We start from the raw sequence: 26,338 nt of genomic DNA, 5'->3' as shown, positions 1-26,338 counted from the left end.
TACTTTTACTCAAGTACAAGATCTGAGTACTTCTACTTTCACTAAAGTACAATCAGAATCAGAATACCTTTATTAGTCCCCCAGAGGGGAAATTCACGTAGTTACAGCAACAACAAAAAAGAGCCACCGCAGCTTAATGTTACATATGTTACATGCATTAAAAAGTATTTCTGATCTAAGATCTAAGTATTTCTGCTTTAACTCAAGTACAAGATCTGAGTACTTCTACTTTTACTCAAGTACAATATCTGAATACTTCTACTTTTACTCAAGTACAAGATCTGAGTACTTCTCCCTCCTCTGGTTTAGTGTAATAAGGTATTTCTTGATCGGAGAAGCGATCGTCTTCCGGAATTATCCGGAAACACCCGAAGATTTCCACGGAGCGAAGACAGAGGAGCCGATCTTCAGATGGAGGAAACTCGAAACACAGCGGACTGTTTTCTCTTCTCTTCATTTTCACGGGAAGACTTAACGTTGTCATTTTACGTGGTTTAGCAGAAGAAGCTCGCTGTTTTCTGTCGGTTTTTGTCGATTCTTGAGTGACATGTTGCCTGTTTTTAAGGAGTGAAAGTAAGAAACTTATAAACGCATCATGGGGTGAATGTGACTTCTGAGGAGGATGATCATCCGGTGACCAAACCACAGCAGGTAAGTGATAATAAATACTATTAATATTTCACAAACCTGTTGTTATAATGCAGACTAATAGATATATCTATGTACTGTATTTATCTAAAATTGTGATTTCTGATGTAACATCAGCAGCAGGTTATCAAGGCATTGCCCAGGGGTAACAAAAACACAGGAAGCATATCAACACTAAAAACACATTAACAACAGGATTAACATAAAACACGTGTTCAAAGAAGTGAAATTGATCATCAGAATATAGTGGTATCGTAATAATAATTGGCGTTTAATTATATATTTGTGTCTGTTTTGGTAAGAACTATTACAATGAAGGACTCTGTCCTTGTGAGAGATGTAATTAAGATGTAGAATTCTGAGTTTTATTACAGTAGAAATGTCAAAATAGATAATCTTTGTACAGCTTCTGCATTCACTGCTGTGTCTTAATATGTGTGTCTTCATGTTGTCTCCATGTTGTCTCCATGTTGTCTCCAAGTTGTCTCCAAGTTGTCTCCATGTTGTCTCCATGTTGTCTCCATGCATGTTGTCTTCATGTTGTCTTCATGTTGTCTTCATGTTGTCTCCATGTTGTCTCCATGTTGTCTCCAAGTTGTCTCCATGTTGTCTCCATGTTGTCTTCATGTTGTCTTCATGTTGTCTTCATGTTGTCTTCATGTTGTCTCCATGTTGTCTCCATGTTGTCTCCATGTTGTCTTCATGTTGTCTCCATGTTGTCTCCATGTTGTCTCCATGTTGTCTCCATGTTGTCTTCATGTTGTCTCCATGTTGTCTCCAAGTTGTCTCCATGTTGTCTCCATGTTGTCTTCATGTTGTCTTCATGTTGTCTCCATGTTGTCTCCATGTTATCTTCATGTTGTCTTCATGTTGTCTTCATGTTGTCTCCATGTTGTCTCCAGGTTGTCTCCATGTTGTCTCCATGTTGTCTTCATGTTGTCTTCATGTTGTCTTCATGTTGTCCTCCATGTTGTCTCCATGTTGTCTCCATGTTGTCTTCATGTTGTCTTCATGTTGTCTCCATGTTTGTCTTCATGTTTGTCTTCATGTTTCTCTCATGTTGTCTCCATGTTGTCTCCATGTTGTCTCCATGTTGTCTTCATGTTGTCTCCATGTTGTCTCCATGTTGTCTTCATGTTGTCTTCATGTTGTCTCCATGTTGTCTTCATGTTGTCTCCATGTTGTCTTCATGTTGTCTTCATGTTGTCTCCATGTTGTCTCCATGTTGTCTCCATGTTGTCTCCATGTTGTCTCCATGTTGTCTTCATGTTGTCTTCATGTTGTCTTCATGTTGTCTTCATGTTGTCTCCATGTTGTCTCGATTTTGTCTCCATGTTGTCTCCATGTTGTCTTCATGTTGTCTTCATGTTGTCTCCATGTTGTCTTCATGTTGTCTTCATGTTGTCTCCATGTTGTCTCCATGTTGTCTTCATGTTGTCTTCATGTTGTCTTCATGTTGTCTCTCATGTTGTCTTCATGTTGTCTTCATGTTGTCTCATGTTGTCTCCATGTTGTCTTCATGTTGTCTTCATGTTGTCTTCATGTTGTCTCCATGTTGTCTTCATGTTGTCTCCATGTTGTCTTCATGTTGTCTCCATGTTGTCTCCATGTTGTCTCCATGTTGTCTCCATGTTGTCTTCATGTTGTCTCCATGTTGTCTCCATGTTGTCTCCATGTTGTCTTCATGTTGTCTCCATGTTGTCTCCATGTTGTCTCCATGTTGTCTTCATGTTGTCTCATGTTGTCTCCATGTTGTCTCATGTTGTCTCCATTGTCTCCATGTTCTTCATGTTGTCTTCATGTTGTCTTCATGTTGTCTTCCATGTTGTCTTCATGTTGTCTCCATGTTGTCTCCATGTTTGTCTTCCATGTTGTCTCCATGTGTCTTCATGTTGTCTCCATGTTGTCTCCATGTTGTCTTCATGTTGTCTTCCATGTTGTCTCCATGTTGTCTTCATGTTGGTCTTCATGTTGTCTCCATGTTGTCTCATGTTGTCTTCATGTTGTCTCCATGTTTGTCTCCATGTTGTCCCTTCATGTTGTCTCCATGTTGGTCTTCATGTTGTCTCCATGTTGTCTTCATGTTGTCTCCATTGTCTCATGTTTGTCTTCATGTTGTCTCCATGTTGTCTCATGTTGTCCTCCATGTTGTCTTCCATGTTGTCTCATGTTGTCTCCATGTTGTCTCCAATGTTGTCTTCATGTTTCTCCATGTTGTCTCCATGTTGTCTCCATGTTGTCTTCATGTTGTCTTCATGTTGTCTCCATGTTGTCTCCATGTTGTCTCCATGTTGTCTTCATGTTGTCTTCATGTTGTCTCCATGTTGTCTCCATGTTGTCTTCATGTTGTCTCCATGTTGTCTCCATGTTGTCTCCATGTTGTCTTCATGTTGTCTCCATGTTGTCTCCATGTTGTCTTCATGTTGTCTCCATGTTGTCTTCATGTTGTCTCCATGTTGTCTTCATGTTGTCTCCATGTTGTCTCCATGTTGTCTTCCAGGTTGTCTTCCATGTTGTCTTCATGTTGTCTTCCATGTTGTCTTCATGTTGTCTCATGTTGTCTCATGTTGTCTCCATGTTGTCTCCATGTTGTCTTCATGTTTGTCTCCATGTTGTCTTCATGTTGTCTTCATGTTGTCTCCATGTTGTCTTCATGTTGTCTCCATGTTGTCTTCATGTTGTTCTCATGTTGTCTCCATGTTGTCTTCAATGTTGTCTCCATGTTGTCTTCATGTTGTCTCATGTTGTCTTCATGTTGTCTCCATGTTGTCTCCATGTTGTCTTCATGTTGTCTCCATGTTGTCTCCATGTTGTCTCCATGTTGTCTCCATGTTGTCTTCATGTTGTCTTCATGTTGTCTTCATATCATCCCCATGTTGTCTTCATTGTGTTTGTTGATGCGTTTTCACACCGCTGGGATTTGAAGCTGCAGTGCTTCCTTCGTGCTGAATTATAGATCAACCTTATTTCTGTATGTGCAGCATGGACCCTCCCCCGAGAGCTCAGCACGGACCCTCCCCCGAGAGCTCAGCATGGACCCTCATGTAATTATAGACAGAGAAAGAGAGGGGGAGATAGAGAGAGAGTCAAAGTGTCCCACTACTCTCTTTACCTTTGTTTGATGCTTGCAAGATGTTCAAGGATCCTAGGATCATGTTTTGCTGCAAAGCGTGCTGCAGTTGTAGCTTAGCTCATCACGCTCGTACTGTTTATTCTGCAACAGGAGGAATGTAAACAAACAACAACAATGGGGGATTTCCTGTAAAGATATTAATGGTGGTATTTTTAACATTGACAGGATTCTTATTCCCCCCCCCAAAAAAATAGTCAGGAAGTGTTGAGTTAGTTGGATAATTAGCCTCAAGCCTGTGTTAGCATGTCTTGTTGGAAAGTCAATCAGACGAGCACAAAAGGATGCAAAGACAAATATACAAAACACAAACAACCACAATGGACATAAAACGACTAAGTAGAAAGAAAAAAAACAGGAACAAACAAAAAACAACGCCTAAGAGACGTAAACATCTACAAATAGACATTACAAAAATGAGACACAAAACATCCACAAATGGACGTAAAACAAAACAGAGACGCAAAACACCAAGAAGAGATACAAAACAACGGACAAAAAGTTCTACAAATGGAAATAAAACAACAAAATAGACAATTAACTGAACTACAAAACAACTACACAAATTAGACCAAAAAGGAGTTTATGAAATGTTGGATCTGCAGACCTTATTCTAGATTGTTATCAAAGGTTAAACAGACAATATAGAGATCTTCAAAGTATGGCTATCAAAAAACAATATAACAGAACATGGAATAAATCTACTAAAATACCTTAAATCTGCTCTCATCAAACACAGCTTGAGTTATTAGTTACTAACATGCTTCCCACATGCCCTCCACTCCTCCTGCATGAAGACACATTTCTGCTGCCTCAGTGAACTGTGAGCACTTGACGGATTAAATCTGATCCAGAGACAGACGGTTATAACACCGTTATATCCACATTAGGTTAACACCTGTCTGTGAGGCCATTTCCTACACTCTGCATTTAGACAATATAACATTACATTATATCTGCACTTTACTGCAGCCTCTCCCTCGGTGAGCTGCAGATATTAAGATATATGTACACCAGGAGGCAAGGGGTTTCAGTTAAAGGGGTCCTATACTGCAGGAGAGGACTCTTTAAAGTAGAGACACTACACACTGATATACACCTGAACATCAGCAGGAGAGGACTCTTTAAAGTAGAGACACTACATACTGATATACACCTGAACATCAGCAGGAGAGGACTCTTTAAAGTAGAGACAATACATACTGATATACACCTGAACATCAGCAGGAGAGGACTCTTTAAAGTAGAGACACTACATACTGATATACACCTGAACATCAGCAGGAGAGGACTCTTCAAAGTAGAGACACTACATACTGATATACACCTGAACATCAGCAGGAGAGGACTCTTTAAAGTAGAGACACTACATACTGATATACACCTGAACATCAGCAGGAGAGGACTCTTTAAAGTAGAGACACTACATACTGATATACACCTGAACATCAGCAGGAGAGGACTCTTTAAAGTAGAGACGCTACATACTGATATACACCTGAACATCAGCAGGAGAGGACTCTTTAAAGTAGAGACACTACATACTGATATACACCTGAACATCAGCAGGAGAGGACTCTTTAAAGTAGAGACACTACATACTGATATACACCTGAACATCAGCAGGAGAGGACTCTTTAAAGTAGAGACACTACATACTGATATACACCTGAACATCAGCAGGAGAGGACTCTTTAAAGTAGAGACACTACATACTGATATGAACCTGAACATCAGCAGGAGAGGACTCTTTAAAGTAGAGACACTACATACTGATATACACCTGAACATCAGCAGGAGAGGACTCTTTAAAGTAGAGACACTACATACTGATATACACCTGAACATCAGCAGGAGAGGACTCTTTAAAGTAGAGACACTACATACTGATATACACCTGAACATCAGCAGGAGAGGACCTCTTTAAAGTAGAGACACTACATACTGATATACACCTGAACATCAGCAGGAGAGGACTCTTTAAAGTAGAGACACTACATACTGATATACACCTGAACATCAGCAGGAGAGGACTCTTTAAAGTAGAGACACTACATACTGATACACACCTGAACATCAGCAGGAGAGGACTCTTTAAAGTAGAGACACTACATACTGATATACACCTGAACATCAGCAGGACAGGACTCTTTAAAGTAGAGACACTACATACTGATATACACCTGAACATCAGCAGGAGAGGACTCTTTAAAGTAGAGACACTACATACTGATATACACCTGAACATCAGCAGGAGAGGACTCTTTAAAGTAGAGACACTACATACTGATATACACCTGAACATCAGCAGGAGGGGACTCTTTAAAGTAGAGACACTACATACTGATATACACCTGAACATGAGCAGGAGAGGACTCTTTAAAGTAGAGACACTACATACTGATATACACCTGAACATCAGCAGGAGAGGACTCTTTAAAGTAGAGACACTACATTACTGATATACACCTGAACATCAGCAGGAGAGGACTCTTTAAAGTAGAGACACTACATACTGATATACACCTGAACATCAGCAGGAGAGGACTCTTTAAAGTAGAGACACTACATACTGATATACACCTGAACATCAGCAGGAGAGGACTCTTTAAAGTAGAGACACTACATACTGATATACACCTGAACATCAGCAGGAGAGGACTCTTTAAAGTAGAGACACTACATACTGATATACACCTGAACATCAGCAGGAGAGGACTCTTTAAAGTAGAGACACTACATACTGATATACACCTGAACATCAGCAGGAGAGGACTCTTTAAAGTAGAGACACTACATACTGATATACACCTGAACATCAGCAGGAGAGGACTTTTTAAAGTAGAGACACTACATACTGATATACACCTGAACATCAGCAGGAGAGGACTCTTTAAAGTAGAGACACTACATACTGATATACACCTGAACATCAGCAGGAGAGGACTCTTTAAAGTAGAGACACTACAGTACTGATATACACCTGAACATCAGCAGGAGAGGACTCTTTAAAGTAGAGGACACTACATACTGATACACCTGAACATCAGCAGGAGAGGACTCTTTAAAGTAGAGACACTACATAGTGATATACACCTGAACATCAGCAGGAGAGGACTCTTTAAAGTAGAGACACTACATACTGATATACACCTGAACATCAGCAGGAGAAGACTCTTTAAAGTAGAGACACTACATACTGATATACACCTGAACATCAGCAGGAGAGGACTCTTTAAAGTAGAGACACTACATACTGATATACACCTGAACATCAGCAGGAGAGGACTCTTTAAAGTAGAGACACTACATACTGATATACACCTGAACATGTGGATAATGATGCCCCTTTAAACACGTTTTAAAAAAATAGGATGATCCACATTTCATCTTTATTCCATCAAACTCCACTTGTTGCTAAGCAATATTAAAAAACAACAAATAGGCCAAATACATTTTGTTTCTTGGCACTATTACTAACATGTTACTGCAATAAAAATATATTTTAGGAACACTTTGCGGCAGGAGAGCGACTTAAAAACTTCACAACACTTTTCACAGTTTGAGTTTGATATAAAGTTTGTTATTAATCATCTGTGGAGTGATTTCATTATTGTGTGTGTGCAGAGTGGGTGTTCAGAGGAGAGGAGAGAGAGTGGGAGTTTTGGCTGCTTCTATGTGTGCTTTTATAAACCTGATCACATGAGGACAAGATGCTTTTAGCCATGATAATGTTGATATGAAATCAATCCTCACAGAAGCACAGCTCTCTATAATCTGTGTTGTGGCTCATTTTACAGAAAAACACCCAAACTTCAAAGATCTGAAATCCAGTAAAAGCTTTTTGGCTCTCGACCAACACCGGCATGTTTTTGTTTTAACTTCAGAACGCCCCGGAGATTAAATTAGTGTCCGGAGTGCATTTAGCAGAGTAGCTGAAATGAGAGTGGCTGCATCTGAAAGCAGGGGCGGAAACATTGGGAGCAGAACATTAAATCTGCCTCTTCGTTGCCAAAAGGACGTCAGTTGCTTTTGGGAGATTTGCTGATTCAGCTTTAGATAGAGAAAAACTGGAACACTTTCATTTCAAAACAAGCAATATTTTCTGTCGGTGCCCCAAATGCATCTGATCTTTCTGAAGATGTGAATAATTTAAAGAGGCCCTATCGTGCTTTTTTGGGGTGTTACTTTCCATATAGTGTGTTGTATAGGTTTTTAGTGCATGTAAAGGGTTATAGACTATAATCTCAATGTTTCCTCCAGAGGGAGTTCATGATACTATGAAGTTGAATTATGCGATGCTTTTCCGAAATGCCTCCCAAATGAAATCTATATATTTTGAAGTCTCAGTATTTCCTTAAACAGTTTCTCATTTGGTTTTGTATTATTATCTTTCAATTGTTATCAAAGTACACGTTTTATTGTCTGAGCAATTCCAAAAGAAGCCCACCAGATGAAGCCCATGTGTCCTCTTGAAAATACATCTCTAAGAATCTAAATATACGTCCTCTGTAACTTCCCATTAAAACTGACACACAAAAGGAGAAAATAGTGCCTTTGTTAGGGACTATTTTCAGATTAATTCCAATGTAGGCGCTGTAGTCAGTATTTGTGTCGGCAGGACGGTGTGTGTGGGAGTCAATATAAACTACAGTGTGTGTGTTCATGGTTATGAACAGTGGCTCATTGACGTGCATCACTGGAGCTCTGTGGCAAACATGATACATCAGTCTGTCCGTCCCGGGAGAAGGATCCGTCTCTGTTGCTCTCCCCCGGGATTTATAACATTTTCCAGAATCAGAATCCCTTCATTAGTCCCACAGCGGGACATTTACAGTGCTACAGCAAAAAGTGCATAGCAGGTAAACAAGGCAAGCTATAATAAAGACTTAGCTCTAACTTATTAAATATAGAGAAGTGTAGCATACATTAGAAATATAATCAAAATGAAGACAAATAAATACACATCCATGGCTAAAAACGAGTTGCAGCTATCTAAAAAACAACAGCAAGTGACATAAGTAGCATATAAAGTGTATAGCACCTTCAAGGCAATTCAAAGTGCTTTACAAGAATGAAAGACATTAAGAAACATATTATAAAATGGCATTTAAAAACACTCATTTAAAAGCAAAGATAATAACATTTGAATAACAAAGGTAAATGAATGAAAGTTATTATGAAGAATTTCGGACATTTAAAAAATAAATGTAATTGTGGGGTTTCTTTGGGAGTTTTGCCATATTACTTTGATGGTTTAAGGACAGAGGGTGTTGTATTACATATTATGTAAACCCCGAGACAAATGTGTAATTGTTGGCTTCTTAAATGACATCTGAATGACTGATTGACAACACGTTCTGCCCGTGTCAGCAGCACCATGGTGAAGGAGCGGCTGCCCAGCTGGGTCCTGCAGGACTCGGACGAGGCTCTGGTCCACGTGAACGTCGGGGGTCTGAAGAGGAGCCTCTGCTGCGACACTCTGAAGAAATTCCCCGACACCAGACTGGGAAAACTGCTGGCCTGTGACTCCGAGGAGGACATCCTGAAGGTGGGTGTGCAACTAGTTTTTGACAAGAAAGCTACTGGAGACTTCTAGAATTGTGTGAGTAACACTGTGTTTGTAGACTTCTCTGTTTCAGTGTGTGTACTCTGTATCAATGCTCTGTAGTTGATCTGACTGAAATTGTGTTTTTAAAAACTCAAAACCGCTACAGCATCTGTCAGACAGAAACTTGGGAAAAGTCATTTGACTGAAACCTTAAAAGTGATCTAACTGACTACTAGGGTTAACTTTGATTTAAACATTTGTAGAATACTAAGAGCTTTATTGAGTAGGTGTAACTGTATTAAGGGTTAAACTCAGAACTTTATAACTTAGGGTTTAATGTAATTGACTTAAAAGACAATAACACATCAGGACGAAGCCAGTCTAGATTTCCTTTTGAGGGCCACCAGCTGCAGAGAGTTAACTAATTAAAAGGACGTTGCCCCACAGCTGTGAGAACTCAGCAATCAGGTGTCCATTTTAGGTAGCACTTTCCTGGAGCGTCAGCTTCAGCGTCAGACAGGCTAAGACTGACAAAGACATTAGAGTCCTGCGGGAGTAAGACTGGCAAAGACATTCGATTCCTGCGGGAGTCACGAGGGAGGCAAAGAGGAGGCAAATCCTACTTTGATTGAGCTAAGTATCGCTGGTGTTTTTTATTTCGTTTCATTTTTATTTGGTTGTTTAGCCCCTCATGCTATAATCATGTGTATTTTCTCCATTCCTGTTCATGTGTCTTCTCGCAATTATCACTGGCCCCGTATATCTCGTAATCGATATAACCGGCCTGCTCTCGTCTATCCCACATGCTCCACTGAGATCCAACATCTAGTTTCAGGTGGCCTGTGGAACTGCCAGTCAGCTGTTCCTAAGGCTGACTTCATCTCTGGCTACGCCTCCCTGCAGTCTCTGGATTTCCTTGCTCTCACTGAGACCTGGATTACTCCATCCAACACATCCACCCCAGCAGCTCTCTCCACAGGATATTCCTTCTCCCATACACCCAGACCCACTGGCAGAGGAGGTGGCACTGGTCTCCTGCTCTCTCCCAAATGGAGCTTTTCCCTCTTCAAGCTACCTAACTTCACTCCTTCCACCTTTGAATTCCATGCCGTCACAGTAACCCATCCTATACAGTTAACCATTGTTGTTCTCTACCGTCCACCAGGCGCCTTGGGGGACTTCTTGGAGGAATTAGATCATCTCCTCTCACTCATCCCTGAAACTGGCCCTCCCGCTGTACTTCTCGGAGACTTCAACCTCCAGACGGGGAAGATAGACGAACTAACATCTCTGTTAACCGCCTTTGCTTTCTCACTGTCTCCGTCCCCACCGACTCATAAAGCTGGCAATGTCCTTGATCTCATATTCTCAAGGAACTGCGCTACTTCTAACCTCTCTGTAAACCCGCTCCACACATCCGATCACTTCTTCATTTCATTCTCTCTATCCCTTTCCAAACATAACAAACTAATCTCTTCTCATCCTGCACTTGTCCGCCGTAACCTTCGATCCCTCTCCCCCTCTACCTTTGCCTCGTCGGTGCTCTCAGCCCTCCCTTCCTCTGACTCGTTCCAACTCCTGCCTCCAAACTCTGCTGCAGAAACTCTCCTCTCTACTCTCTCATCCACTCTGGACTCGCTCTGTCCTCTCACATCTCGGCAGGCTCGTCAGTCCCCTCCTGCTCCCTGGCTAAATGATGCACTGCGTGCTAATAGAACCATCCTTCGGGCAGCAGAGCGGAAATGGTGGAAATCCAAACACCGTGACGACCTCCTAACCTATCAAGCTCTCCTCTCCTCTTTCTCTGCTTCGATCTCTCAGGCAAAAAGCACTTTCTTTCAAGATAAGATCCAATCTTCCTATTCCAATCCTAAAAAACTATTTTCCATCTTCTCCTCCCTCTTGGACCCTCCAAAAGCTCCTCCCCCCTCCTCACTTCTGTCAAGCGACTTTGTTACCCACTTTGAAAAAAAGGTTGATGATATTCGCTCTTCTTTTTCTGACTCACCTTTACTTACCGCTGGGTCACCAGACCCTCCTTCCACCAACACACTTACCTCCTTTTCCCCTCTCTCTCCAAGTGAGGTTCTTACCCTCATTACCTCTGCCCGCCCTACCACCTGTCCTCTGGACCCTATCCCTTCAAACCTCCTTCAGACTATCGCTCCTGATATTCTACCGTTTCTCACCCATTTCATCAACACTTCTCTAACTTCTGGTCACTTTCCAAACAGTCTCAAGGAGGCAAGAGTAAACCCTCTCCTAAAGAAACCCACTCTCAACCCGTCAGATGTTATAAACTACAGGCCTGTCTCTCTCCTCCCGTTCCTGTCTAAAACACTTGAATGCGCTGTCTTTAGACAACTCTCCTGCTACTCCATCAGAACAACCTTCTGGATCCGCACCAGTCTGGTTTCAAGGCAGGTCACTCCACAGAAACTGCTCTCATTGCTGTCACGGAGGAACTGCACACTGCCAAAACTGCATCCCTCTCCTCTGTCATCATCCTGTTGGACCTGTCTGCTGCATTCGACACGGTGAATCATCAGATCCTCCTTCGCACTCTCCAAAAACTTGGAGTTTCAGGCTCTGTACTTTCCCTCCTCACCTCATACCTGAAAGACCGTACCTACAGGGTGACTTGGAGAGGGTCTGAGTCCGACCCTTGTCAATTAACTACAGGGGTCCCTCAGGGCTCTGTTCTTGGTCCCCTCCTCTTCTCCCTGTACACAAACTTGCTCGGATCAGTCATTAGCTCGCATGGTTTTTCTTACCACTGCTACGCTGACGACACCCAATTAATTCTGTCCTTTCCCCGCTCAGAGACCCAGGTCGTCGCACGCATCTCTGCTTGTCTAGCTGACATCTCTCAGTGGATGTCTGCTCATCACCTCAAACTCAACCTTGACAAGACTGAGCTGCTCTTCCTTCCGGGAAAAGATTGTCCCACTCTTGACCTAACAATCAACATCGGCACCTCAGTTGTTTCCCCGACTCAGACTGCAAGGAATCTGGGTGTGACCCTAGATAACAACCTGTCCTTCACTGCAAACATCGCTGCTACAACCCGTTGCTGCAGATACACGCTTTACAACATCAGGAGGATACGTCCCCAGCTGACACAGAAAGCGACTCAGGTTCTGGTCCAGGCTCTCGTCATCTCACGCCTAGACTACTGCAACTCCCTCCTGGCTGGTCTACCTGCATGTGCCATCCGACCTCTGCAGCTCATCCAGAATGCAGCGGCTCGTCTGGTCTTCAACCTTCCTAAATTCTCCCACACCACTCCGCTCCTCCGCTCCCTTCACTGGCTTCCGGTAACTGCTAGAATCCACTTCAAGACACTGGTACTTGCGTACCATGCTGCGAATGGATCTGGCCCTTCCTACATCCAGGACATGGTTAAACCGTACACCCCAGCGCGTGCACTACGCTCTGCATCAGCCAAACGACTCGCTGCGCCCTCGCTGCGAGGGAGACCCAAGTTCCCAACGGCGAAAACACGTGGGTTTGCTGTCCTGGCTCCAGGATGGTGGAATGAGCTCCCCATTGACATCAGGACGGCAGATAGCTTGCACATCTTCCGGCGCAAACTGAAAACTCATCTCTTTCGACTCCACTTCGAGCGATAGAACTATTAACGAAGCACTTTTATACTAATAAAGGACTGGCTTATCTAAAGCCAGTTGAGTAGCACTTGAAATGTTTTTGCTCTATGAAACCTGATGTACTTTTATGATTCTGTTTTCTCCAAGTTGTATTTTGTTGGACGAACGCACTTATTGTAAGTCGCTTTGGATAAAAGCGTCAGCTAAATGTAATGTAATGTAAATGTAATGTGGGTCCATTACTGGGATCTGTCTTATAAACAATAGATCATTTCCCAAAGATATTGAAGTGACTGTTATTTTGTATATATTGATTGTTGTGCTTTTATTTATGTCTTAATGTGTGCATATGTATAAATGTGTGTTGATTGTGTATATATATATAGGATACACATATTTTTATAGATATTTGTATTTTTGTATTCGGGATGGTGGGACACGGTATTTCGATATCTCTCTCTGTACACACAGACTGAAAGATTGACAATAAAGTTGACTTTGACTTTAATATCCCAAATCAAGTCAAAGTGAATGGAGTTGAATTAACTGGACTCTGAACTGGAACTGTTCTCATTTCTTTATCTTCCCTTCCTGCAGGTGTGTGACGACTATGACGTGCAGCAGAAGGAGTTTTATTTCGACAGGAACCCCGGTCTGTTTCCTTACGTTCTGCACTTCTACCAGACGGGGAAACTTCACATCATGGAGGAGCTGTGCGTGTTCTCCTTCAGGTCTGCATCAGGTTTACATCTGGACACAATTACACCAATTTCAGAAGTAGACAAATCAACTTCACCGGGCTTTAATGAATACTTATCCCACAAAATGACTATTTCTATAGTAGGTCCTTTACTAACCTTGCACACTCTGTTAACCTGAATGCCTTACTGTACATGCATGATGAAGGATAACTGAGTAATGTGTTGATGAGTTAAAGGCTTTTTACAACAGCAAATCTATATCAAAACGTTCATTTCAAATCACAATTCTTGCACATCATCGTGTGTTCTCCTTCGGGTCTGCATCAGGTTTACATCTGCAAGAAAACTTTACAGCCATTTCAGAAGCAGACAAATCAACTTAACAGGGTCTTAATGAATACTTATCGCACAGAATGTGTATAGTATGTCATTTAATACTTTAAGAAAACTTTCTTCAATGCCTTACATGCATGGTGAAATGTCTTGATGATTCGAAGGGTTTTTACACAGTGTCACGGGGTGAACTCAGAGGCATGAACATACTTGCCAACCCGTATGTTCTCCCGATTTCATTGCCCTCTCCCGGTTTCCTCCCGCGGTCATATTTCTCCCGATTTCTGACAAAATCAGATTTACTCAGGACTGTTTCCACTTTAATACAGCTACACCATTGTTTGGTTTCCATGGTAGCACGTCTCTTTAGTAGCGCGCGCAACTGAAAGTCTGAGAGGGTGAGGAGGAAGATATAGTCACAGAAAACAGAACAAGAATCGACAACTCGACCCCCCCCCCCCCCCCCCCCGCGGTGGTTTTGAAATGCTCCCGATTTCTGAGGTCTCAACGTTGACAAGTGGGCATGAACTCAAATGCACAACTCAGACTCAGACTCGGGTGGTATTCAAAAATAAAGACTTTAGTGGAATTAACACAGTAACAAAAACAAGAAACACAAAATCACTCTTCCGAGGAAAAACTAAATGCAATAATCGTGATCATGAGAAAACAGGATACGACCATGGAGCAGGCTTGAACGTGGTCATGAATAAGAAACGAACTGGCACTACAGGTGGGGACTAACACAATATATACACAAGGTGAGGGGAACAGGTGGAAACAATCAGGGCGGGGAAACCAATCACGAACACAGGAGACACATAGGGGCGGGGACATGGAGATCTGAAACGAGAGGAGGAATACTTATTACAATAAGACAGCGGGAACAGAACAAAGGGACATGACAACACTAATATAAAGAATAGACTTTCATGATAAGTTTCCGAGACATGACACACAGCAAATCTATGGCAACACTTATATTTAAAATCACAACTCTTGTAGTGTAATCCAAGTTATATATATACCCAGCCCAGTACTCTCATTACTTCACAAATACCTTAATGTCTTGAAACGTGTGCGAGCTCAAACTGTTTATGCAGAAGTGTTTTAAACAGTAAGTGTAGTGACCACGATATCCATTTGTTTTACTCTTTTGTCTGTGATTCACTCGATGAATAGACGCTTGTTGTTGAGAGAAGAAATAAAATAAACGTCCAGATGCGATTGAAAAGTAAAATATGCTTCTTTATTCACAAAAAAGCAGTGGAAAAAATGAATAAACGTTTTCAAACAAACTATTTCTCATATAAACTGATACTTCAAATATTAAGGGCAAAATAATAATTCATCTCGTTAAAAGCATTTTAATCAATGAGCATCGAATGGATAATTAAGACTGTGTGAGAGCTTTTAAAGGGATGTTTTTACACTCTAACCGGTGCTCACACTACCCTGATGTGTCTCGTGTTTCCCGGCAGTCAGGAGATCGAGTATTGGGGCATCAACGAGTTCTTCCTGGACTCCTGCTGCAGTTACCGTTTCCACGACAGGAAGCTGGAGAGCTCGCGTTACCACAGCTGGGACGAGGACAGCGACGTGAGCAGCGTGGACACGTCCGTGGACGAGATATCAGACCTCAACAGGTAGAAAGACTTCTTCAAACCTGTGAGTAGAGGATTAATCATGCAGCCAGACTGTTAGAGAAATCTCACTGGTCCCCGGCTTGAGCTTCAACCTCAGGATCCATGTATTTGTGATCCTCTCCAGAATGGAAGCAGTCACATAGCTATCATATGCCTAAAACAGTCCTGATGCTCTTCTAGGTAATCACACATCCTGTCATGAACACAGCTACAGTTGGGATACCTTTGTTATCATGTTACTCTCATATTGGAAGAGTACATTCAGTATTTTCCCAACACAGACTCACATCCACCTCCTCCATCCTCTCAGAGACATGAAGCACTTCCAGGAGTTTCGGCACGGGAATATCAGGAAGTGTTTGTGGCTGACGTTGGAGAACCCGGGGTATTCGATCCCCAGCAAGATGTTCAGCCTGGTGTCCATCAGCGTGTTGCTCAGCTCCATCGCCATCATGTGCATCAACAGCATCCCCGAGGTGACACACTCTCAGTTTCCATCGGAGGGGTTAGGACTGTGTATTTGCAGAGGTGGGAAGTAGTGGAGTACAAATACTTTGTTACTGTACTTAAGTACATGTTTCTGGTATCAGTACTTTACTCGACTTTTTACTTTGACTTCTTACATGTTGAACTCAAATACCTGTACTTTATACTTCTTACATGTTGAACACAAATACCTGTACTTTCTACTTCTTACATTTTGAACACAAATACCTGTACTTTCTACTTCTTACATGTTGAACTCAAATACCTGTACTTTCTACTTCTTACATGTTGAACTCAAATACCTGTACTTTCTACTTCTTACATGTTGAACTCAAATACCTGTACTTTCTACTTCTTACATTTTGAACACAAATACCTGTACTTTCTACTTCTTACATGTTGAACACAAATACCTGTACTTTCTACTTCTTACATTTTGAACACAAATACCTGTACTTTCTACTTCTTACATGTTGAACTCAAATACCTATACTTACATGTTGAACTCAAATACCTGTACTTTCTACTTCTTACATGTTGAACTCAAATACCTATACTTACATGTTGAACTCAAATACCTGTACTTTATACTTCTTACATGTTGAACACAAATACCTGTACTTTCTACTTCTTACATTTTGAACACAAATACCTGTACTTTCTACTTCTTACATGTTGAACTCAAATACCTGTACTTTCTACTTCTTACATGTTGAAACGTTGTCATGTTGCCGTTGTTCAGCATGGAAACATTCATTAGCTAACAATGACATTATTGTTCTATGAATATAAAGGGAGGTCAGGTACTCTTTAAAACAGCTGCTAGTTATGGGTACTTTTTACTTAAGTACATTTTGAAGCCCATACTTCTTTACTTTTACTTTAACTTCACGTTTTTTTAATCAGTGTAACGTGTGCTTTCTGATCTGATGTTCATCAATATGCAACGTCCATTTATCGGCTTAGAGGTCATTGAAAAAGACTCTTCTTCATTCTGCAGAACTTGCTTGAGAAACATCATGGATTTGAAAGTTTAAAGAGTTTAAAAGTTACCCATTGATAAAGGAGGACTCTGCTGGTATTTGGTGAAAAATAAGGTTGTAAAAAGTAGAATTGTCATCTTAATAAATAACCTCCCACCTGTTATCTTCCAGACGTTTGAAGGTGAAGGGAAGTTGATCGACGACCCGACCTCGCAGGCTCTGGAGGTTTTCTGCACCTGCTGGTTCACATTCGAGGTGAGGAGATTATAGAAATAAACAATGGTGCATACTGATACGATACAATTCCAAATAATACCATATGATACGATATATTACAAAGTGGTATTTGCATTCATCTAATTTTAAATAATACGATATGTTACTGTACGACACAATATGATATGTTCCTTAACGATATGATGAGATACGATACAACAAGATACGTTAGGATATTATATGTATAGTAATAACAGGTTATTATCGTATCAATGAAAGTAGAAAATCAGATCTGTTGTCTCCGTGTTTGAGGTGGTGATGCGGCTGCTGCTCGCTCCCAACAAGAGGAAGTTCTTCCACCAGCCTCTGAACATTATTGATCTGGTATCCGTGGCTCCGATCTACATCACGCTGCCTCTGGAGCTCCTGATGGGAGACGAGTCTGAGCAGGGAGACCTGGGGAGACTCATTCAGGTACACCTTATCATACTTTATAATGTACAAATAGTGTATGGATGTAACCTTTTAATGGGGAGACTCATACAGGTTTCTTTGTAATGTGTGAAGTAAAAACTTCTTTGCAGCAATGTTGAGCCAATCATCAAATGAGGGAAACTGGATTCGCCTGTCAATACACTGATATGTATTGAGAGACAGACAATTACATACGGCCGGGAGATCATCCTAGTTTCACACTGTCCTTGTGCTCCACCAAGGTAATCCCTGAACCAAAAGACACAAAACATCTAACCAACACGAGGAGAGGCGGGCTCCCAGAAAGCCCGCGTATACCTAATTAGTAGCAGATGTGAGACAATAGTCTACTTGTCTCAAAGAGATCCAGACAAGCCTCAACCCTCCCCCATGAATATAGGAGAAGCGTTTGACCTGTGACCTCAACTTACATAGGAGTCTTTGACTGACTACAAGCAGATGTTTGCAGTATCACAGATTCTATAAAACAATAAGAAACTCTATAAACAGATCAGATGAAAATATTCTCTTACATAATGTATGTAAACAAATTCAATTAATTGCTAAGCCGTTTTTCCCATACAAGAAAAGTGCAGATTTGTACATTCATAGACTTTGATATCAAACAAATGCAGGTAAAAGTACAGGATTGAATGAAGTGGAAGTATTATTAGCATGAAATGGAAATACTAAAGTACCTCGAATGTAATTTATTTGTGGTAATTCATGCCCGATCAGTGATGTGCAACTAACTCATCATAGATGGAAGCTTAATGGCTCATGCTTCATGTAGCTAAGACTTACTATATTTCTTAACACTTTTTCCCCGAAAATTACATTTGAACAAATCGTTAGACTCTGGCCCTAGACATCTCATCCTTTTGTATTTTCCCGAAAGAAATGTCTCATGTCCTTCACATAGAAGTCCACAAAGGTGGACAGAGAAAGCTGAGGAAGGTCCGAGTGTTTCTTACAAACAAACTTGAACAAATATAATTCAATCAGGAGAGACTTAGTTGAAGTTGATAACATTTGTATTGCCGTGTGGCAATAGTGTTTTTGGAGATTAGACCCCATCATACTGTGATGAATTAGGGGGGAGGGGAAGCCGACTAAAAAGAGAAACCCCCCCAGGGTCTAGACCAGAGGTTGCGCTAGACTTTTTCGCTGCCCGTCATTTTGACGGACAGGATCGCAACATTTCCGTCAAAATCATAGGTCAAAATCCATTATCACCCGTCGGCCTGTACACAACTCTACCGGGGGGCGGAGAGAGCACGCTCGTGAACTGTCAACGCGTGTTATGCATGCCCACAGCACCTCGCGAGAGCGCGCACAGCGTAAAGCAAATACTTTTGTTGATCTGTTCGGCAACGTTAGGTTTGGAAACGATATAATTTCCTTTCGGGCGGGCATGCATAACACAGCATAATAACGGAGCCCCGCTGCGGGGATACTTTGGCGCTGTTCTGAGTTTGTACTAATCTGTCAAAATGACGGACGGCTTTCAGATTTTTCCATCATTGTTAAAAATGCGACCTCTGGTCTAGACACTGGTGGTGGTGAATACTAAGGGAAAATAAAATCCGGAGTGATGAGGGTTCTTCTGGGCTGTCCTGCCTTGGATCTGAACAGCTGGAGGAGGGTTGCATCAATTCTCCTGAACGATGCTGACGGGGGAGAGAAGAGCGGATTTAAACGTTTTGCCTGGTGTGCTGATTGGCTGTGGAAAATAAGACGCAGCCGATTGGTTTAGCTGGGGTGAGTTGCGCCTTTTGCTAATTGAGAAGGGGGCGAGTGAGTGAGGGAGAATTGTGAATGAGAGCGTGGGAACCAGTCTTCCTGAAAGAATTTACGCTGAGCTTCATTTTAATTAAGTAGAAGTATTATTAGCAAGAAAGGGAAATACTCAAGTACCTCGAATGTGTACTTAAGTACAGTTATTGACGTGCATTGCACCACTGGATATGTTCCACATTTAAAGATGTCACTATCATTCAAAAATAATATCATGTTTGCTCTTTTATTTACGGCACACGTACGTTCTTCTATATCACATATTTACTGGATTGCTCCTCTCAAAGGTTGATATGTGATGTAACTGTAACACAGTGTGCTTTGTCTGATGTCTGAGGTTGTTGCATGTCCAGTTTTTAATTAATAAAGCCCAAAAAAACCTTTACATGATTGTAGATTCAATGGGCAATTTATATCTTGTAAATATCAGAAATGCACGTAACGTAAGAGGAATTCAGTGGCCATTATCCCGTAATCACCACCTGGGCTGCTGATGTTTTAAGGGTTTTTTGATGGTTAGAAAATGTAATAGAAAGCATGAATCTTGTCTCCCTTCATCTCTTCCCTCATGTCTCCTCTCAGGTGTTGAAGTTGATGACGGTCTTCAGGGTTTTGAAGTTGGCTCGACACTCGACAGGACTTCGGTCTCTGGGAGCGACACTCAGGGTGAGACGGACTGAATTATTTAACGTTTGACTTTCTGACTCGCGGCAGACCGACATGCAGTGACATTAAACCTCAGAGACCCTCAAGGAAGACAAAACATGATGCCATTGATTTTTTATTTTCTGTGTGACACTTTTGACCTTTTCTGCAGACGCTTCAGATAAAGAGTGATGGAACGATGTAGGAGCGAGCTGAAAAACATTGTTGTTGGTTTTGGATTTATGAACACACTACAGGAAGTTGGAGAGTGAAATATAAACAAGCCAAATAGAAGTTTTACAAATGCGATTTGTTTTAAGTTGAAACATAGGAACACTAGTTCCTACTGCAACAAATGTTGATATTTAAGATTGTATCACTGGATTTTTTAAACTATTGAATTCCTTTTTTGAGAAGACACCTTAAATCTATACAAAACTGGACCAGAGTGCAGCATTCCCAAAAAAAACAAGCATCTTTCCCGGTCCAATCTTAAGACCATCATTGTGAAAAAAATATTCACTTTTCAGCACTATAAAATAAAAACAAGTACTGGTTTAAAGTACTTGGTAGAACTTCCAAAAAATCCTTCTTATTTGAGACACTTGTGAGTCCAGGGGCGGACTGGGACTAAAAATCAGCCCGGGAAACTCGACCGGCCGACCGGCCCACTTCGGTACCGGCCAATCCGCCCCTGCTTGTGTACAGCTAGCAGCTAACCTCGGCTTAACCTAGGTTAGAGTTAGCTTGCTAAACCTAGCCAAACGTAGGCTCAGCAGCTGGCTAAATGTAGCTTAATTTAGGTTACAGCTAGCTGGCTAAATGTAGCTTAATTTAGGTTACAGCTAGCTGGCTAAATGTAGCTTAATTTAGGTTACAGCTAGCTGGCTAAATGTAGCTTAATTTAGGTTACAGCTAGCTGGCTAAATGTAGCTTAATTTAGGTTACAGCTAGCTGGCTAACCTTAGCTTTACTCAGTTTCCAGTAGCTAGTTGTCAACCCCTGCCTTCCTGTTTAATAGAAAGTGATTTGTTGTTATTGTAGCCTACACGATAACATCAGTGATTGTACGATACAGATTTAAATGTTACAGTCAATTTCTTCTTGCTCTTTCTTTTGCGGTTATTACCGATCAGTGCAACCCAACAGACATTGAAGTGTAATCGCTCCACTTCTTTGCTTTGTGTTTGCATGTAGCTAAGAATCTTGCACTTTTCAAGATTACATTTGAACTTACCACTGTACCTAAATATCTCATCCATCTCCTCACAGCAAATTGAGAAAGATGGCTTGTGTTTAAGTGGCAATCATAGACTCTAAATACCTTTGAAAATGCGTTTACAAATGAACATGTTTTTACATACTGCTACGTATAGCACCTTTTGAAGAATACATTTTGCTTTCTTGGACAAATCGAAACTAAAAAGATGTCCCAATGTTTGCTCATCAGTACAGCAGAATGTTTTATGGTCAAGTCAAGCTTTTTAGACTATCGCTAACTGTACCTTTAAATTCATATATATATATACGGTTAACATAACTAAGGCATGTTTTGCTCCTCAGTTCTGCAAACAGGGATTGTCTGGAACAGGACTTTTCCTTTTGAGCATTAATTATTGATGGAAATCTTCCAGGACTGAATCAGTGGAGTTTTGTTGTGTGATGTTATTATAGTGTACGATGGGAAGTGTATCAGTTACAGCAGCAGAGGCTCACAGAGCAGCGTCTCCATTACATCACAACGAGTCTCCCAGGAGTTCATGTGTCCCTCTTCATGTCTCAACATGAGCTCTACTTGCATGAGCTGTAATGTGAAAAGATGAATTATGATCTTAGATAATTTGTTTTATGTTTCACTGGATTTGGATGCATTTATATTTACATTAAGATCCAAGCAGAACTTTAATAAAAGCTCCTGGTTCGTGAGCGGCATCAAAAGTTATACACTGAGAAATTATCGGTTTCTTTACTGCATATCAACTTCATTTTTTCAAAGGCTTCTTCTTCTTTCGTGTAACGTTAGAGGTCCAACTCGGTGTCGTGTAGCCATGCCCGCATCTCTGGTCCTAGGTCGAAGAGGCTGGCTTCCGAGGGTGGTCTATATAAGGGGCAGATGGTGATTATATGGACAGCGGTCTGCTCAGGGTCACCGCACTCGCATGCCGCACTCTCCGCCAAGTCCCACGTCTTCATCGATGTTTTAAAGCGACCGACCCCAGTTCGTAGACGGTTCAGAGTGGTCCACTACCGGCGCGGTAGGTCGTCTCCTCCAATGGCGCCATCTCTTGGGTCCCAGATGTAACGGTGAATTCGGGAGGGCCCGGCTAGCTCCCACTCCTGCTTCCAAGCTGCTGCCAACCATTCTCTTTTCAAAGGCAATGGAGGTTTTTAAACACAATATTCAAAGTGTTCTGCTCCTCACAAACAAACACAGATTTACTCTGGAGCCAATTTAGGATTTAATACTGCCACTTCAGTCAGGAGAGATTTCCTTTGTTGTTTAAAGAACATTTATTTACGCCTGCGCCATACGATGGAAATGTTAATAGTATTTCCCGATTAGACCCCGATCCTGATATCGTATATCTTAAGGGGGAAATGCAGCCGTGAGCATGATAGCACATTTGATGAGGAGGTGGGATGAAGAGGATGATGAAGATCTGGATTTGATGAGGAGAAGGGATGAAGATCTGGAATTGATGAGGAGAAGGGATGAAGATCTGGATTTGATGAGGAGAAGGGATGAAGATCTGGAATTGATGAGGAGAAGGGATGAAGATCTGGAATTGATGAGGAGAAGGGATGAAGATCTGGAATTGATGAGGAGAAGGGATGAAGATCTGGAATTGAACCATTTTAAAGCTTGACTGCAGCACGGTGATTGGCTCCTGGAGATTGTGGTGAAATGTGATTGGTTCAAAGACAGTGCCCATAATAAGCTGATTAAATGCAGCTAAGGAGTGAATTAATGTAGAGCCAGTCTTCCTTCCTTGAACTTGCGCTGAGCTTCATTTTGTTTGCCTCATCTTGGAAGCATGCTTACAATCTGGCTCCTGGTTTCTACGCTTTTATATGATCAACGGCCACACACTCATATACAACTGATAATAAAACATTTTATTTATATAGCACACTTTAAAAACAACGTCATCTCAAGGTGCTTCACAATGCTATGAGGAGAAAATACAATAAAATAAAGTCATTTATGGAACATATTGAGTAAAATATGGTAATATAAAAAAAGTTAAGAACATATAAGGTTAGAATACAATAAAGGAAAGTCAGTAAAAAAGTGGTGTGCAACAGTTGGGTCTTGAGGCTTTTCTTAAAAACAATATGACTCATTTTGGTTATTTCTATATCAATCGGACATGAACGTATTTTAGTTTTTGTACCTTTGATATAACTTGTGGGCAGTTTTAATGAGAATGATATATAAATATAACATATACATATATTTCTTTATGAACTTCCACAATAAAATAAACCTGTTTTTTTTTTGTCTTTGTTTATTGGGTTTTTTCAAAAGCATACAGTTATTCTGTCAGAGCATGTATCAAAAGTAGGTAAACAAATCTTCACTTTATAGAAAAATAGGTAGAGTTACAATGTAAATACTGCTTAACACCAGGGCAACTAAATCCCACACAGACAGAAGACAGACAGACAGACAGACAGAGAAACAGACAGACAGAGAAACAGACAGACAGAGAGACAGAGAGACAGACAGACAGAGAAACAGACAGACAGACAGACAGACAGACAGAGAAACAGACAGACAGACAGACAGATAAACAGACAGACAGACAGACAGACAGACAGACAGACAGACAGACAAAAATGTCAATAACTTGTTATGCTTTAATTTGCAGCCATGAAGAGCCTGTGGAATTATTTGTACTTATATTTAAGGAGTGTGTTTCTGTGTGTTTCGTGCAGCACAGTTACCGTGAGGTGGGCATCCTGCTGCTGTATCTCGCTGTGGGAGTCTCCGTCTTCTCTGGCATCGCTTATACCGCAGAATATGAAACGGTAACATTAAACGCTTAATCTGTATTTCATATAAAAACATTTAACTTATTTTTATGATTTTTTATTTCCAGTGTCTGTAGGGTGTTTCTAAAGAAAAATTATATTATTTATTTAACAACGTTTCTATAAGTTTGCAAAGACAAGGACATGAAAATGTATTAAAACTATAATTGTAATAATAATAAGATAATAATATAAAAACTAGATATTGTTGATAAATGAATAATAATTAAATAATACAAATACAATAATAATCATAATTCTAATATTAATCATCTTAAAAATAATATTTAATATTTATTGTAATAATAGTCATATGAATTATTCATAATAATGTAATAGTAATAACAATAATTAATGTTATAAAAAATAACAATATTTTACTAGTTCAATAATTAAAAAAATTATAATCATAATTTTAAAAAATGGTAAAAAAAAAAAATTGTTAAATAATATTTAATATTGAAATGATAATGATTACAAATTGTAAATTGATTCTAATCCTAATAAGAATAAAAAGAAACAAAATGTAACTAGTTTAATAATAAAGAAAATACAAAATAACAATCAAAATACAAAGATAGTAACAAATAAATAATATTCAACAATATTTGAATGATTTAATACTAGTTCTATAATAATGATGTTAATGCAGACAGTACAGTTCTGTAACTTCAAAATCCCATGGCTTTTTAAACATTTGAATGTTTTTCTTAACCTCCTAACAATAAAGCCCCCTCTGTTTCAGAACGTGGGTCTGGAAACCATCCCGGCCTGCTGGTGGTGGGGCACCGTCAGCATGACCACGGTGGGGTACGGAGACGTCGTTCCCGACACGGTGGCCGGGAAGCTGGCAGCGAGCGGATGTATTCTGGGCGGTACGTTGGTGGTGGCGCTGCCCATCACCATCATCTTCAACAAGTTCTCTCACTTCTACCGCCAGCAGAAAGCTCTGGAGGCCTCGGTGAGGAAGAACCACCGGCGGAAAATCAACATGAGCTGCGAGAAGGAGCCAGAAGAAGAGGAGGAAGAGGAAGAGGAGGAGGGGGATGATGATACTGATGACATGGAGGAGGACGATATCGACTATGAGGACGATGGAGGTGTGATTAACTACAGCTACGTGGAGCATCCATCTTACTCCTCCACACTGAGGAGGAAGGAGCTGCATCAGCTCTGAGGAGTGGTGGACATTTATCGAGACAAACTAACAAATGATAATAAAATGTTGAGGAAACCTTTCCGTTATACTGAAATTAAGATTCTTGGGATTAGACGGTCTTTTAGGGAGTTTATTCTTGCAAGAAGGTCAATCGTTACAGAGTCAAGGACGATAGACTACGAGGACGAAGGAGGTGTGATTAACTACAGCTAATAAAGTATGTCTTCTTCTTCTTCATCCATCTTACGGCCTGTCCACACTACAGCTTCAAAAAAAGCTTGGAGCTGGGCTTGTCTGAAGCTCGACCAACAACCAATCACATGAATCTCCCGCCCCTGACACACAAGCAGCGGTTTGATTGGCTAGAGCTTGTACTGGCATATTATTTGATTGACTGACGCTTCCACCGAAAGCTTCAGAAGCTTCAAAAGTTGAACATTGCTCAACTTTTGCAGCCTGAAACGCCAGGAAAGCTCCGCTCTGCTTCCCACAATGCAGTTCGGCGAAAAGTGACGTCACCCCATTCAAAGTGAATGGGCAGACGCGTTGGAAACCGTTTTTGAAGCTATCGAAGCTGTAGTGTGGACAGGCCGTTACTCCAACATACTGAAGAGGAAGGAGCTGCATCAGCTGTGAGGAGCCGCCATTTTAACTGTTTCCAAACTCCAGTGGTTATAATAATGCAAGTCCTTCTCAGAAGCAAGAAATGACAGTACACACATAAAAACCATCTGACCATCAATGATCATGTTGTTTTAAAAATACTGGAACATTGCATCCTTTTAAGGGTTTTATAATAATCAGATTGTCAACGAAAGAACACAAAAAAACACATTAATGTAAGCAGGTCCATAGAAGCTCCGAATAGTGTTTTCATATAAAAAAATAGAAGATATTAAGTCAGATTTCAACTCCAATATGTCCAG

At 40.9% G+C, this 26,338-nt stretch overlaps 1 protein-coding gene across 2 annotated transcripts; it reads left to right on the top strand.

Annotated features, from left to right (window-relative positions):
* The first annotated feature begins 427 nt into the window (after window positions 1-427).
* Window positions 428-25,746, top strand: si:dkey-43k4.5 (potassium voltage-gated channel subfamily S member 2). 2 transcript variants are annotated; one of them, XM_034240221.1, is made up of 10 exons: window positions 428-651; window positions 9,155-9,329; window positions 13,535-13,668; window positions 15,453-15,617; window positions 15,928-16,093; window positions 17,258-17,341; window positions 17,615-17,776; window positions 20,156-20,239; window positions 24,158-24,250; window positions 24,999-25,746. In XM_034240221.1, exons 2-10 carry the CDS (start codon window positions 9,159-9,161, stop codon window positions 25,428-25,430), a joined length of 1,491 nt encoding a protein of 496 aa, XP_034096112.1. In that variant the 5' UTR covers window positions 428-651; window positions 9,155-9,158; the 3' UTR covers window positions 25,431-25,746. The 2 variants fall into 2 exon arrangements, with proteins under 2 accessions (XP_034096112.1, XP_034096111.1); XM_034240220.1 differs by having other exon boundaries at window positions 9,152-9,329.
* Window positions 25,747-26,338: the final 592 nt, after the last annotated feature.

The sequence above is a fragment of the Gymnodraco acuticeps genome, unplaced genomic scaffold (assembly GCF_902827175.1).
Source record: "Gymnodraco acuticeps unplaced genomic scaffold, fGymAcu1.1, whole genome shotgun sequence".
NCBI classification, from domain to species: Eukaryota; Metazoa; Chordata; class Actinopteri; order Perciformes; family Bathydraconidae; genus Gymnodraco; species Gymnodraco acuticeps.
This window is presented reverse-complemented; position numbering and strand designations above follow the sequence as displayed.

Coding starts and splice junctions, on each gene's coding strand:
- si:dkey-43k4.5 (XM_034240221.1), top strand. CDS start 9,159: ATGGTGAAGGAGCGGCTGCCCAGCTGGGTCCTGCAGGACTCGGACGAG. Junction 17,342..17,614: donor CCTGCTGGTTCACATTCGAG/GTGAGGAGATTA, acceptor TCCGTGTTTGAG/GTGGTGATGCGGCTGCTGCT. Junction 20,240..24,157: donor CTCTGGGAGCGACACTCAGG/GTGAGACGGACT, acceptor TGTTTCGTGCAG/CACAGTTACCGTGAGGTGGG.